At 37.1% G+C, this 14,039-nt stretch overlaps 1 protein-coding gene across 3 annotated transcripts in view; it reads left to right on the top strand.

The window, feature by feature from the left end:
- Scaf11 (SR-related CTD associated factor 11) overlaps nt 1–14,039 on the top strand; it is a 44,006-nt gene that overhangs the window by 24,022 nt on the left and 5,945 nt on the right. For all 3 annotated transcript variants that reach the window (XM_057791408.1, XM_057791409.1, XM_057791407.1), the window contains exons 4-11: nt 1,378–1,455; nt 3,991–4,091; nt 4,799–4,863; nt 6,883–6,938; nt 7,067–7,173; nt 8,115–8,216; nt 9,746–9,852; nt 10,976–13,624. In XM_057791408.1, coding sequence (XP_057647391.1) covers nt 1,378–1,455; nt 3,991–4,091; nt 4,799–4,863; nt 6,883–6,938; nt 7,067–7,173; nt 8,115–8,216; nt 9,746–9,852; nt 10,976–13,624 — 3,265 coding nt within the window. The remainder of the gene's footprint in view (nt 1–1,377; nt 1,456–3,990; nt 4,092–4,798; nt 4,864–6,882; nt 6,939–7,066; nt 7,174–8,114; nt 8,217–9,745; nt 9,853–10,975; nt 13,625–14,039) is intronic.

The following is a 14,039-nucleotide window of genomic DNA, read 5'->3' as shown; positions in this document are numbered from 1 at the left end:
CTCAGTTTATATTTTAGCTGATAAATAACTCCATGAATTTTGTCAGAATGTGTTATACAATCAGGGGCTACATAACATTTTTCAGTAAGGAATTAGTATAAGGTGAACTACTTAAATTCCACAACTATCTTTGATCTTTTAGACAGTTGCATTAAATTGTTAGAATTCTTTTTTTTTTAACCTGTGTAGCTATAGTTACTAGTAATGTCATTAGATTGTTGTTTTTCCTCTTATCCTAGTACAAAACAGTTTGTCTTAATTTCACAGTATAAATACATTCTTCTACATACATTTAACAATAGAATTATAGTTGATATATACAAACTTTTGAAAGCATAAGAATATATATCAAAATTAGGTTAATTTCTAATTCTAAAATAATTAAAAGACAAATTTCCTTACAAAATCAAAAACACTATTAAATTAGAAGAAAACTGGAAACCTAATATAAAAATTAGTATGGATAGCCGGGCGATGGTGGCGCACGCCTTTAATCCCAGCACTCGGGAGGCAGAGGCAGGCGGATCTCTGTGAGTTCGAGACCAGCCTGGTCTACAGAGCTAGTTCCAGGACAGGCTCCAAAGCCACAGAGAAACCCTGTCTCGAAAAACCAAAAAAAAAAAATAGTATGGATAGATTTTTCCTTTAAAGAAACTTTTTAATGTACTCTCTTTAAAAATAAGAAAATATGTTCAAACTTATATGAATTAAAAGAAAACTAAAGTTCATGACATATCATGATGTTAAGAAAAATTGCTTTGAACCAATGTCTGATCATTAATTTAGAAGAAAACAATGCAATTTATCATATGAATTATAATATTAAAAAGATTTGTGTATATTGGGTAGCAGCAAAAGTATGTAAGTACTTCTGGAGGGATTATTTAGAACCAACGAGACTGAAGGAATGCTTCATTCTTCCGTATTTTAATCATGTTCTCATTGCTAACAACTATTTATTCAAAATAATTTGGCAGAAATGTTAAATCATAGGGTATTAATGTAAATGGCTTCCTTAAGGCATTCTTTCTATAGCCGATTTAGAATTTCACAAGCTTAGCATTATAGCCAGCCTTATATGGCAGAGCAGTAGGTTTGAAGTATTCACTGGAGCAGCACGTCCTAATGGTATCTTAGTGAGTATGTGACAGCTCATGGTTTCTTTACTCCAGTTAGTATCGTTTAGTGAGCATTTGAGTGAGTGAAGCAAACTTGAGGTGCTTGTGCTTTTGTGGTATGGTACAGTCATTTCCTCTCTGCTTTGAAATTAGAAAAGTATATTTCTGTGGTAGTGGAAAATTACAACTATTAGTGTAGTTTAATTGTAACCTCTTCTAAATACACAATGTAAATATATAATTTCTAATCACTTCTCAGATATTGGCTTCTTGTCCAATCGACCGAAAACCTTTTCAGGCCGTGTTTGAACTTAGTGCATTTGAAGGTTGTGTTAAGGTAAGCTTAGATTTCATTTAGTTTATGAACTTCAGAATGTTAACTGGAGCTACTTTGTTTTGATAGGTCTCTAGTTAATATATTTTTAAAAATTGTTCATCTTTAGGTTTAATGTGTGTCATCATTTTTCTCTAGCATGGCAAGCTCGTACCTTTCAACACTGGTAACTAAAATACTGGACCTTTTTCCTTTGCCTTCTAGAGTGGGCATACCATAGTGGTTACCTTATTGTACAGATGTGGTAGATGAGATGCTTTAAAAGAAGTGTTGGATTTAACTATACAACTATTGGTATATTATTTGTTTTTTAATAAATAAAACTTGCCTGAAGATCAGAGGGCTAAGCAGCCATACTAGTCAGCCACACAGGCCAGGGAGTGGTGGTGTCACCTTTAATCCCGGAATTTGGGAAACTCAGGCAGACAGATCTCTGTGAGTTCAAGGTCACCTGGGCCACACAAAATTGAAACTGTCTCAAAGAGCTCACACAAAGGTGATCCCACGCCTTTAATCCCACCACTAGGGAGGTGGAGGCAAGAGCTAGGTGACTGGGCTGAGAGAATAATACAAGGTGGGAGGAGACAGATGCTCATTGCAGTCTGAGATTTGGTAGAGACAGGATCTTACCCCTTTGGTCTGAGGATATGGTGGAGGTAAAAGGTCTGTAGTGGTTGGCTGCTTTGCTTTTCTGATCTTCAATATCTGTCTCTGGGTTTTTATTATTTATTTTTTATTATTTGTGCTACAATAGAATACTTACATTTCCAAAGTACCATCAGCATGATTGTTTTCCTGTATTTTGAAACAGTTTTTAGTTGGGCAGCACTTTGAATACATATATTTCATCAAAAAAAGTTTTAATTGGAGTATTTCATTCAAAGATACGTCCATAGATTTTAAGCTCTAAATATCTAAAAACCATTCTTATGAAAAACAAAATTTGGAGACTAGCTAAATAAAATTAAAAGTAAATTCACATCTTTGTACTTCAATGCCATTGATGTTATTTAGTATGAGTCATTATTATATTTAAAAAATTTTTTTAGTTTTTCAAATTAAAATGTAGTTGGTCTTTTTACCCTCTCCTCCCTCCAACTCTTCCCAGGTCTCTTGCTCTCAAATTTATGACCTCTGGCCTCTTTTTCTTAATTGTTATTATATAGATAAGCTTGCATGTATTTATATGTATATATCCCTAAATATATAAACATAATCTACTCAGTATGTAATGTTACTGTATGTATATGATTTTAGGGCTGGTCACTTGGTATTAGATAGCCAACTGGGGGATTGTTTCCTGAGAAGATAATTTCTTCTGCTCTCAGCATACCTTAGGTAGCTGTAGTTCTTTGTCTAGGGTTGAAGCCCTGTGGGATTTCCCACCTCCATGATAGTGTATCTGTTGGGGTCATCCTTGTTTGGGTCTTGTTTAGGCAGCCATGTTGATGAGACTTCATGGGTGTAGCTTCTCTGACGTCTAGGACACTCAGTCTCATAGCACACATCCTGTTCCTCTAACTCTTACACATGATTAATATTTTTATTGTTGATTTTTGGCTTGTTAAAAAGAAGAAAATAAATAGAAACATTCCTGAGTTCATGAGGAAAAGAGGAAGATAGGACAGGACAGTGGTGAGTAAGTAAGATATATGAGAAATATAATAAATATATGACAATAAATGATAGTTTAAATAAAACCATAGACAATGTATGTGATGCATCTATGAGAAAAACTGCTGTCCATTACAGTTTAGTTACTGGTGGGGAGGGTAAAGAGAAACAACTATTTTAGTATTAGTTTTCAGTGTAGGTTTTTTTTAACTTGTTTTGATCTATTTTTATTCATGAGTCTTGATATAAAGTGCAAACAGTATTGCAGTACAAATAAAGTATGTTAGAGAAAGGTTTGTGAGCTGGGGCGATAGCCCAGGCAGTAAAATGCCTAGACGCATAAGTAGTTGAGTTCCATGTCTACATTTAAAAAATAATTGTAAGGGGTAGTGTGTGCTGCGACCTTTGCCTTGGGTCTTGCTGGCCAGCAACATAGCTTACTTAGCAACTAGTTTGAGGCCTATTAGAGACCTGGCCTTGGAAACAAAAATGTGAGTGGTGCTTGTGAGAAAATACTAAGCCTTCCTTTGGCCTTCACAAGCATGCTCATACTTGGAAATAAGCATATATACAAAACAGAAGGATCTGGTTGTTATAATTGCTTATCTGTTTACCAAATATGCATATTACCATAATTATCTTGGAGAAAAGTGTAAAGATAATAAAAGTTTTAATAGAGTCTCCGGAAGACAAACTGTTTTCACCATTTTTATAAAATTATGTTGCTAAAGATATTTGTATGCTGCCCTGACTCGTCTGGGATTCTTGGTTTGTCCTCTTCATTCTCCCGAGTGCACACTGTCAGTCTGTGACTGCACTTTTCAGTGAGATACTTCTGTCTCCTTAATTTGTAATTACAAGGAAGAGTTGAAAAGCTATGTGCAGTGTTGGTATACTTCTCTAATAGTTGTGCTTTTCTTATAGATTCAAGTAAAAAGACAGTTGAGAGAAATAAAAGACAAGGAAAGTGAAAGGTCTTTTAAGAAACAACTCTTCTATCATGAAAGTTCCAAAAGCGATAAAAGGTTAGTGATCAGCTTTACAAGTGGGATTCGGTATGACCATGAGTAGTTGAGTAAAAATAACTTTGGCAGCTTCATATAGTACATTGAGATCTGGTTCACCTTCATTTCTTTTCTCCCTCCCCATTCCTGCTAAGTAAACGGGTGCAGCAGCATTTTTGCCTATATAAAGCTCCAGTTACAGTCGTTAGAGGAGAGAATATTAAATGCATGGAAGGTGACACTCATGCATGCTTTTTTTTTGCTAGGTACTTCCAATTGCTCCTTTAAAAAAGTAATAACCTCTCATACTTCTGTTCTGCATGGCTCAGTAGCCAGTCATGATAAGTCAATAAAATTGCTTTAGTACTGAAATAATACAACTCATATTAAAATCTAGTTTTGCCTATTACTATTTGATCTGAGTTCATGAGAATATTTAACCATTTATTGTCTTCCAGTAGTATTAATAAAATTTATGCATAATAGATTTATTATGATGGGTAGTGAATTAAAAATAAATGAACATGCTGGGTGGTAGAGGTACATGCATTAATCCTAGCAGTATTCAGGAGGATCTCTTGAGTTAGAGGCCAGCCTGGTTTACAGAGTGAGTTCCAGGACAGCTAGGGCTGCACAGAAAAGTATTGTCTTGAAAAACCATTTAAAAAGAAAAAATAAGTGAACAAGGTTTTTAAAAAAATATTTTAAACTTTTATCCATATCTACAGAAAAAGGTTCCTCATTCGAGAAGATCTATTGTGTGAAAAATTTCATGACTTCAAGGTGTTGTATAGTAAGTAACTCTGATCAATTGTGTGTGTGTGTGTGTGTTGTAACTTAGTGTTTGCCAGATCCTCTCCCTCACCTTCCCCCCAAGACAGGGTTTCTCTGTGTAGCCCTGGCTGTCCTGGAACTTACTTTGTAGACCAGGCTGGGCCTCAAATTCACAGAGCTCTGTCTGCCTGTCTTTGTCTCCTGATGCTTGGGATTAAAGGTGTGTGCTACCACTGCTGGCCCTAGATTTCCTAGTAATACTTTGATTTTGAAAATAGTTGATAATGGAACTTTTTGGATCTCTTCACAATGACTTTACATCACCTTGCTTTCATGGTGGTCATTTGTGTGCTGTTCCCCAATTTTGTTCTGTGTGCTTCGGTTGAAGGGAGAAGGAAGGAAAGGAAGTGTGTGTTAAGAGAAAAGTAAAGTTTTCTAATTACTTGGTGTTTAGTAACCTGTATTATTCCACATATTCAGGGGAGGTGGTAAAATGTCCATGAATCTTAGACATTTGGAGTTTGGAGTATTTGCATAGATTGACTGAGCATTACCTTAGGGCTCTTCTACCTTGAAGTGAATTTTAAGTTTGGTTTGTTTTTACCATTCGCAAGTAAATTCAGCTTACAAAAAAATCTCAGGCATTTCCCTTTTTGTTTCCTTTTTTTTTTTTTTTTTGAGGGGGGTGTATGTAGTAACTGAGTGAGTGTGTGTGTGTGTGTGAGAGTGTGTGTGTGTGTGAGTGTGTGTGTCTTGGTGTCCTCTTTAATCAGTCTTTCACTCTTAAGGTTTTGAGACAGGGTCTCTCACTAAACCTGAAACTAGATCATCAACTCAGTTAGGTTGGCTAGCCATTAATCCCTTGGGATCTTCCTGTCTCTATTCTTCCACTCTGGGATTAGAGTCTACTCCCTTAGTTGTTATGTGGGTTCTGGGGATTCAAATGCAGATCCCTGTGCTTGTACAGCAAACATTTTACCACCTGAGCCATCTCTCCAGTTCCTTTCAGGAATTTCTCAAGGACATGCTTTCTCTATATAATTACTAATCTGTTAAATTTGGAATCAATCAATCAGACTTTGAATACCTGTTTATCACTCAGCTCACAGCTGCCTGTAATTCAGCTATGGGGAATCCATTGCCTCTGGACTCTGGGTACCAGCACTTATATGTACAGACTCATACATAGACACACCACCATATGTGCTTAAAAATAATAAAACAAATCTTAAAATAAAAAGAATATATGCTTTATGCTGCCTAATTTGAAATTACACAGAAATAATTTCCAGATGAGACAAAGCAAAAAAGAAAAAGTGACAAGCAACATGGCAGCAGCACTGATGCACCAGATGCAATGCCAGTCAACACTTTAGATTTACCAAGGTCAGCGGAAGAACCGGGTACTTGATCTGAATTGTCAGTAGCCAAAATGACTTATGGCTAACCAGTCCAAGCACCTCACTTCCCCTGGGGCAGCTCCTACTTGAGATGAATACAGTTAACTGTCCTAATAGCTGGATAGGAAGCCCTAAATATGTTAATTGCATGTAACACTTAAAGACTTGTATGTAAAATTTTTTAAAAGTTAAACATTTGCATAAGGTGATAGAAAATGTTGATTAGAAACATACCCATAAGGCTCTAAGCGTGACAGCTCTATTTATTGTAGTCTTACGCATTTTCACTTTATTTGTGGTTTCGTAAGATATTATGCAATTAGCATTTGGGAAGTTTTTTTTTTTTTTTTTTTTTTTTTTTTGGTTTTTCGAGACAGGGTTTCTCTGTGGCTTTGGAGCCTGTCCTGGAACTAGCTCTTGTAGACCAGGCTGGTCTCAAACTCACAGAGATCCGCCTGCCTGTGCCTCCCGAGTGCTGGGATTAAAGGCGTGCGTAATGCAAATAATATTAGATATGAAACACTCCTAGACACTTTGACATTCTTTATCAATGTCAAAGGTGTACAGACTTCTGAAATAAAATGTGAGGCAAGTAACCAGTAACCAGGTTCTGTTTTGTTTGTTTGCTTGTTTTATAGGAAACTTTTCAAACAATAAAATGAGGGAAAAGAAAAATGCCACAGTAAAGACAAAGGTTTGTTGAAATAAAAAAATACTTTTTTTTTAAAGATAATAACATTTATAGTTATTTAGTGTTTAAGGTGCGTACCAATACTTTAAAGTAGTTTTGTTTCTGGTTTTATTAACTTTTTATGTTTTTAGGTTCGAGGATCAAATCAGTGTACGGATCCTTGTATCGGAAATTATGTATCCAGTTTGTTTTCCTGTGGCAGCCACAGTGTGGGACCTCAAACCCATAGAGCTTCCTGGTTAGTATTTGGTCTTTACACTTGGGTTTTAATTAACTTTCGGTAGAAAATTTGACTGGGCTCAGTGAAAGTGATGAGAACTAATTTTTTTATTATTGTTATTCCTATTGAAAAACAAACTAGTTCCGGCAAAGAGAAAACTTGTTATTTTGTGATAGTCTGTGTTTTATAGTGCTTGCCTATGTCAGTGATCTTTGTTTTAGTAGTAAATTGTTGTGTATAATTTTGATATATGCTGGAGAAACAAGGTATTTGTGAAATTGTAAGAGTAGTGCCTATTAAAACAGACCTATTTTAGAGCTGATTCTGTCTTCCTTGGATGTATAGTGATTTACAGATAGATGTTGAGTATATGTTTTTGTGATTTAAATATTCAATTTAAATATTGAATTAAAATTACACAAATTTAACTGAACCAATAAAGTAGAACACAATTGTGATATTTTAGGGCTTGGCAGAGTACTCAAAAAACAGTTACATCTGAATCCCTTTGTGAAAAGCTAAGCTAAATCTAATTTTGGTTAAGATAAACCACACCTCTTTTTATTTTTGTATTTTGTTCTAAAGTAGGACATGATTGTCCTGAGTAAGAATTTCTTTCACCAGTTGGAGTTAATATCTGAACAGAAAGTTGCCTAAAGACCTCATCGTTAAGTACCCATGATGGAGCGCTGCTGTAGTCTGGCAGTGCAGCAGGTCAGCTTAGCTCCATAGTAAGTTTGAGACCATTTCACAAGGCAGACAGTATCCTGCCACACACTGTAGGATTCCAGGTGTATTGTGCATTATTTAAATGTTTTGCTTTGTAGTGTAAAAAGTCTACTTATTGCAGGGATATGCTTATTTTGAAAGTGTGGAAACTATTGCTATTATTTCATATCTCAGTTTTTACACTTGTCAATTGTTGGAATTCTAACGAAAGTTTAAATTTATTTTTTTAGTACAGAATCTGTAGAAGTCAGTGAAATCAATGCATTGATTAGGCAAAAACGACAGGAATTGCAGTTGTCATGGTTCCCTAATACATTACCTGGAATTGGAAGGTAAAAATTGTTCACTAAAATTTATATACTAATGTAAACATAAAAATATCATTAAATTCTTAAGTATATGTTTCGTATTTGATAGTATCGTATCTTCTTAAGGAGTGTCTTTTACAAATATAAATTAAAAGTACATAAAATGAAAAGTGAATTAAACTTTGGTGTTACAAATGCCTAATGAAGACTATCTGTGTAATATCTGCTGAGTCATTGTTTCTGTTTCCGTTTCCAAACATTCTCTTGTGAATAATGATTTAATCGAGTGCCTGCTCTGCCCTGGCCTTCAGACTTTCTATAATCCAGTCCGTTTTAATAGTCCCAGGGCTGGGGCAGTGCCAAATACACACTACTGACTCGAGCTGCTGCATGCATTGATGAGGAGTTCCTGACCTTTGTATTCTTTCTCTGTTAGAAGATCTTGTCACCATGATAGAATTCTGTATCTAATGCCTTCATTGTGTAGAAATGGTGAAAAATAAATATAGAAAATGCTTGAAAAGTGGATTGGGCTTGAATGCAGAAAATCTTGAGGACTCTTAACTGATCCACGCCATTCCTGACAACTTTGAAAAGACATCACTCAGTTTAAGAATTTTAAAATGTAAATGTAGCATAAAAATTCCTTCAGTAGGTGACCTGAGGGAGGGAGAATGGTTCAGAAGAATGGGAGAAAGCATACTGAAAAGATAGAAATGGTCCTTCTTATGTATGAATATACATATTGGCTAAAAGTCATCAACTATATACTTAAAGGAGCTTATCAGTTTATATTGAGTTCACCTCAAAGTTAGTATTTTTTTATAGTAGCAGAAGAGAATAAACGTTAAAATCTTTTTTTAAAGACTAAATTCTTTTATTCTTTTGAAAATGTATAATTATGTCTGCGTGTGAATGTACATATGTAAATACATGTGTGGGTGCCTTTGGAGGCCATGGGAGGGATAGGATCTCTTGGAGCTGGAGTCACAGGCAGTTTGTGAGCCACACAGCATGCATGCTGGGAACTGAACTAGAGTCCTCTGAAAGAGCAGCAAGTACCCTTAACCATTAAGACATTGTTCCATACTCCCAAGCAACATCTTGATAAAATGTTTCATTATTTAAAAGAGAAGGAACTATATTCTGAATTCTTTATCTTGTTTTAACATAAAAATATGCCTTTAACTGGGTGGTGGTGGCTCAGGCCTTTAAATCTCAGTGCTGGGGAGGCAGAGGCAGGTGGATCTCTGTGAGTTCAAGGCCAGCCTGGTCTACAAGGACAGGCTTCAAAACTACAGCGAAACCCTGCCTGACCCCCCCTCCCCAAAAAAAAACCGCCTTTAAACATTGGATTTTTTTTTGTTTCCTTTGCAAATTGTGACCATGTTTGGGTAGTGAATAACCTTGAATTTATATGCTTAGGGATTTGGGCAAAAGCATAAGCTCTGCATTTTAATATTACTAATCTAATTTGGAGAATGCTGTAGTTTTAAATTCCGAGCTCAGTTTTTAGACCACATAACTAAAGAAGCCTTTGCTTAAATTTTCAGAGTTGGTTTTGTACCTTGGAGTATTGAGACAGAAGTCCTTCCTCTGATTGCCTCTGTGTTGCCAAGGACTATTTTCCCAGCAAGTACCATGTCATTAGAAAATTTTGGTAAAGTTTGTGAATTTATTTTTTGTTTTAAAAATAATTATTAGCTCCTTTTACTTTCACAAACATGTGAGTGTTGATGATTTAGAATAACTAAGTTAATTAGAGTAACTCTTGTCTATTTCTGTAAATGGGTATTTTCTTGCTTTAAAATCATTACCACTGTGTGTGCACAGTGGATTATCATGTAGCCATTTAAAAGGGAGGAGCCCCATCTTTTGTAATGAATGAACCTGGAGGACATTATGCTAGATGATAGAATCTAGGCACAAAATGACAGTAAACATAATTACTCTCATGTGGAATTGAGATCACCATGGCAGTTACCATGAAGTGGAGTGGGCTATGGTTGAGAAGTGAGACTGGGAAGTTACTGATCAAAGAGTACAAAGTCTGAGTAAGGAATAAGGGTAGTGGATCCAGTGTATATACGGTGATTATGTTAATAGTATCATCTTGGAGATTGTGAAATTTCTATACCACACACACAAATACAACTATGGGAATGATGTGTTAATTAGCTGGATTTTTCATTTTACAGTCTGTACTTTATAATATCGTATGTGAAAAATACAGCAGACATGGAGAAACTGTCTTTGTTTAGGTTTCTAGTGTCTAAGTCATGGCTATTTAGAAATCACATCTGTGAATTCATTGTAAACAAATAGTCTTCACATTCACTCACAGGTAGCATTTCCTGATTCCTTTGCCTAGAAAGTGTTCTTAAATGGTTTCTGCCTAGAGCCACGCCTTCCTTTTTTTCTATAAAGTTTTCCACCTCCGATCTGGCTGTACCCTTATTTTAGTAGCATTAACAAAACAATGGTGACTGATTGGATGGTGTGGCACATGTCAGCACTTGGGAGGTGGAGGTAGGAGGATCCAGGAGGTCAGGGTCATTCTTGACTACATAGTTTAAGGTTAACCTGGTATATAAGAGACTGTCTCAGTCCCCCAAATATTGACGAATCCACCTATTACTCATTTGTTAGCAGAGACACTAAACAGCTTGATTTACAAATACACTGTGGTACTGTATTCAGGCAGTTGTTATTCTGATACTAACTAGAGTCAGATTATGTTTTGAAACACATTAAAATACCCTTTTATTTTTCAACATTATCAGGTACTTTTCATAAGGGATATGCATTAGCACATGCCCAAGGAGGAGGAGAAAAAAAGCAAACTTCTGGCACATCAAATACCAGAGGATCAAGACGAAAACCTGCATCAACTGTTCCTACAAGGAGGTCCACACGAAACACAAGAGCTGAGACAGTCAGTCAGCCCCAGAAGTCCCCAGTGTCAAATAATTCTGAGTGTGATGCCCCAGGGAATAGTAATTCTTCTGTAAGTATTTCCCCTCCAGCTGAATCAGAAAAGCAAACAAGACAGGCTCCAAAACGGAAATCTATAAGACGAGGAAGAAAACCACCTTCATTGAAAAAGAAACTTCGTAAATCTGTACCTCCCCCTGAAAAAACAACATCTAGTGATTCAGTAGAGGAAGAAACAGCTGACTCTGACACACCACCCATGTTGGAGAAAGAGCAACAGTCAGGTGTAGAAAGTAGTAGCATTTCTTCTGTTCAAACAGATGGAGAAAATCATTCGGTTAATTGCTTGAAAAGTTGCAGTGAACAGACAGAAGAAAATGAACAACCTAAGAATCATGAGATAGAAGAAGAAGTGGAATTTTCATATTCTGAATCTTGTACTCAGGATCCTCCTGTGCTTGTTGGAGAAGATACAGGTATGGAGGCTAAGGAGTTATGTGTAGACCATGAACTTTCTACAGATACTTCTGCAAAAGGAAGTGATCCATTAGAAAAAGAGCAGGCATCTGAAAGTTCAGAGTCAGAGGTTCAGGCACTTGTGTGCACAGAGAGCTCTCCTGATGATTTTCTTACATGTCCAACTTCTGACAATGAAGGACCTCAGCCAGGTTCCAGTCCCCTGGGTGAAGTGTCTGCAAGTACAGGGTCCACAGGTAATGATGAAAAAATAGAAGAGAGTCTTACAGTGGAAAGTACCGATTTGAAAGATTCTTCAGTAAATACAGACGGATTTGTAGTGAGCCCCAAATTGGAAACTTCTGAGGGTGAAATGACACACACATTGGACAGACACTCTGTTGCCAGCTCAGAAACTGAGTTGCCTGCGCATGTTCAGACTGAAACTACAGAAGTAGTTCCAACATGTGACACTTCAGAAAATGAAAGTTCCGGTGCTATTCAAGATTGTGAAGATAATTCATTAAAACATGATCTTGACAACACCCAACTGGACAAATGTTTAGAAGAAAGGACTGAGTCTCTGATTGAACTTCCCCTGCCTATAGAGGTATCTAACACCAAGACTGAACAGAGTGAGAAACATTTTAGTGAAGATAACAATGAAACAGTACCTATGGAGTGTGACTCATTTTGTAGTGACCAGAATGAGTCTGAAATGGACTCATCTGTAAAGACTGACTCCAAACAACTGAGTGAAGATTCTGTGGCACACAGTTCTGAAAACAATTTATCTTCTGATCCTACCGTTGAGAAGACTGAAACTGAGGCTCAGCCAACTGAAAGCCTAGTGGATAAAGCCCCAAAGCCCCGTACTCGAAGATCTAGATTTCATTCTCCATCTACAACTTGGTCTCCTAACAAAGATACTGCACAAGAAAAGAGGCGGACTCAGTCTCCATCTCCAAAAAGAGAGACTGCAATAGAGAGTAAGAGTTCTCAGTCACCATCGCCTAAGAGAGAGTCTGGCAGAGGACGAAGAAAATCTCGTTCTCTCTCACCTAAAAAAGATGTGGCAAGAGAAAGGAGGCAGTCTCGGTCTCCAAAGAGAGAGAATGCTAGGGAAGCCAAAAAGTCGGAGTCAGTGTCTCCAAGAAGAGATGCTCCTAGAGAGAACCAGAGATCTCAATCCAGAGTGAAAGATTCTTCCTCAAGAGAACAGTCTAGGTCCCGGAGCAGAGAGCGAGACAGTGATAGAGATGGGCAGAGGAGAGATCGAGATAGAGAGAGGAGAGCCAGAAGATGGTCAAGGTCCAGATCTCGCTCTCGATCACCATCAAGATTGAGAACAAAAAGTAAGAGTTCATTTGGTAGAAATGAAAGAGATAGTTACTCTCCTCGGTGGAAGGAAAGGTGGACAAATGATGGTTGGAGGTGTCCTCGAGGAAATGACCGCTACCGAAGAAACGACTCAGAGAAACAGAACGAAAACACAAGAAAAGAAAAAAATGACATCGTTACAGATACTAATGATCCAAATTCCACAGATAAGCATAGAAGTGACTGTCCCAGTTGGGTAACAGAAAAAATAAACTCTGGGCCAGATCCAAGGACCAGAAATCCTGAAAAGTTAAAGGATTCCCACTGGGAAGAAAGTAGAAATGAAAATTCAGGGAATTCTTGGAATAAAAACTTTGGCCCGGGCTGGATGTCCAACCGTGGTCGAGGTGGCCGAGGGAAAGGCAGTTCTAGAGGTGACTTTGCCTACAGTGACCAGAACGAGAACAGGTGGCAGAGCCGCACACCCCTCTCAGGGGGTGACTCCTTCAAGTCTGTGGAGCAGCAGCCCTCTAAGCGGAGAAATGAACAAGATCTCTCTTTCGGTACACCTGCAGACAGGTCAGGGTGGACATCTGCGTCCAGTTGGGCGGTAAGAAAGACTCTGCCAGCAGATGTACAGAACTATTATTCTCGACGCGGGAGGAATTCTTCAGGTCCACAGTCCGGGTGGATGAGACAAGAGGAAGAAACACCTGAACAGGGTAACATTTTCTGCTTGTTCTTGATGTTTAACTTGTAGAAAGAGGCTATTAGATAATAGCTTGAGTTGAAATGATCCTTAATGCAATGTACTAAAATTATGCTATTAAACCAAACCCTGGTTATTATAAGTCACTCTTAATTATCCAAACACATAGTAAATAAACATTTACTTTATATATATATATATATATATATATATATATATATATATATATACACACACACACATACATATACAAATAAATGTGTGTGGCCTGGAACTGACTGTAAGAGACAGACTGGACTTAAAAAATTCAGAGATCCACCTACCTCTGCCTCCTGAGTACTGGAATTAAAGCCATGTGCCATCATGCCTGGCTAAGTCAGTATTTCTTTAGCACTAAATTTCAACAAAGTCTGAAATACATTTTTTTA

This window comes from Chionomys nivalis, chromosome 17 (genome assembly GCF_950005125.1).
Source record: "Chionomys nivalis chromosome 17, mChiNiv1.1, whole genome shotgun sequence".
NCBI classification, from domain to species: Eukaryota; Metazoa; Chordata; class Mammalia; order Rodentia; family Cricetidae; genus Chionomys; species Chionomys nivalis.
Note: the sequence above shows the minus strand (reverse complement) of the source record. Positions and strands in the feature narration are given on the sequence as shown.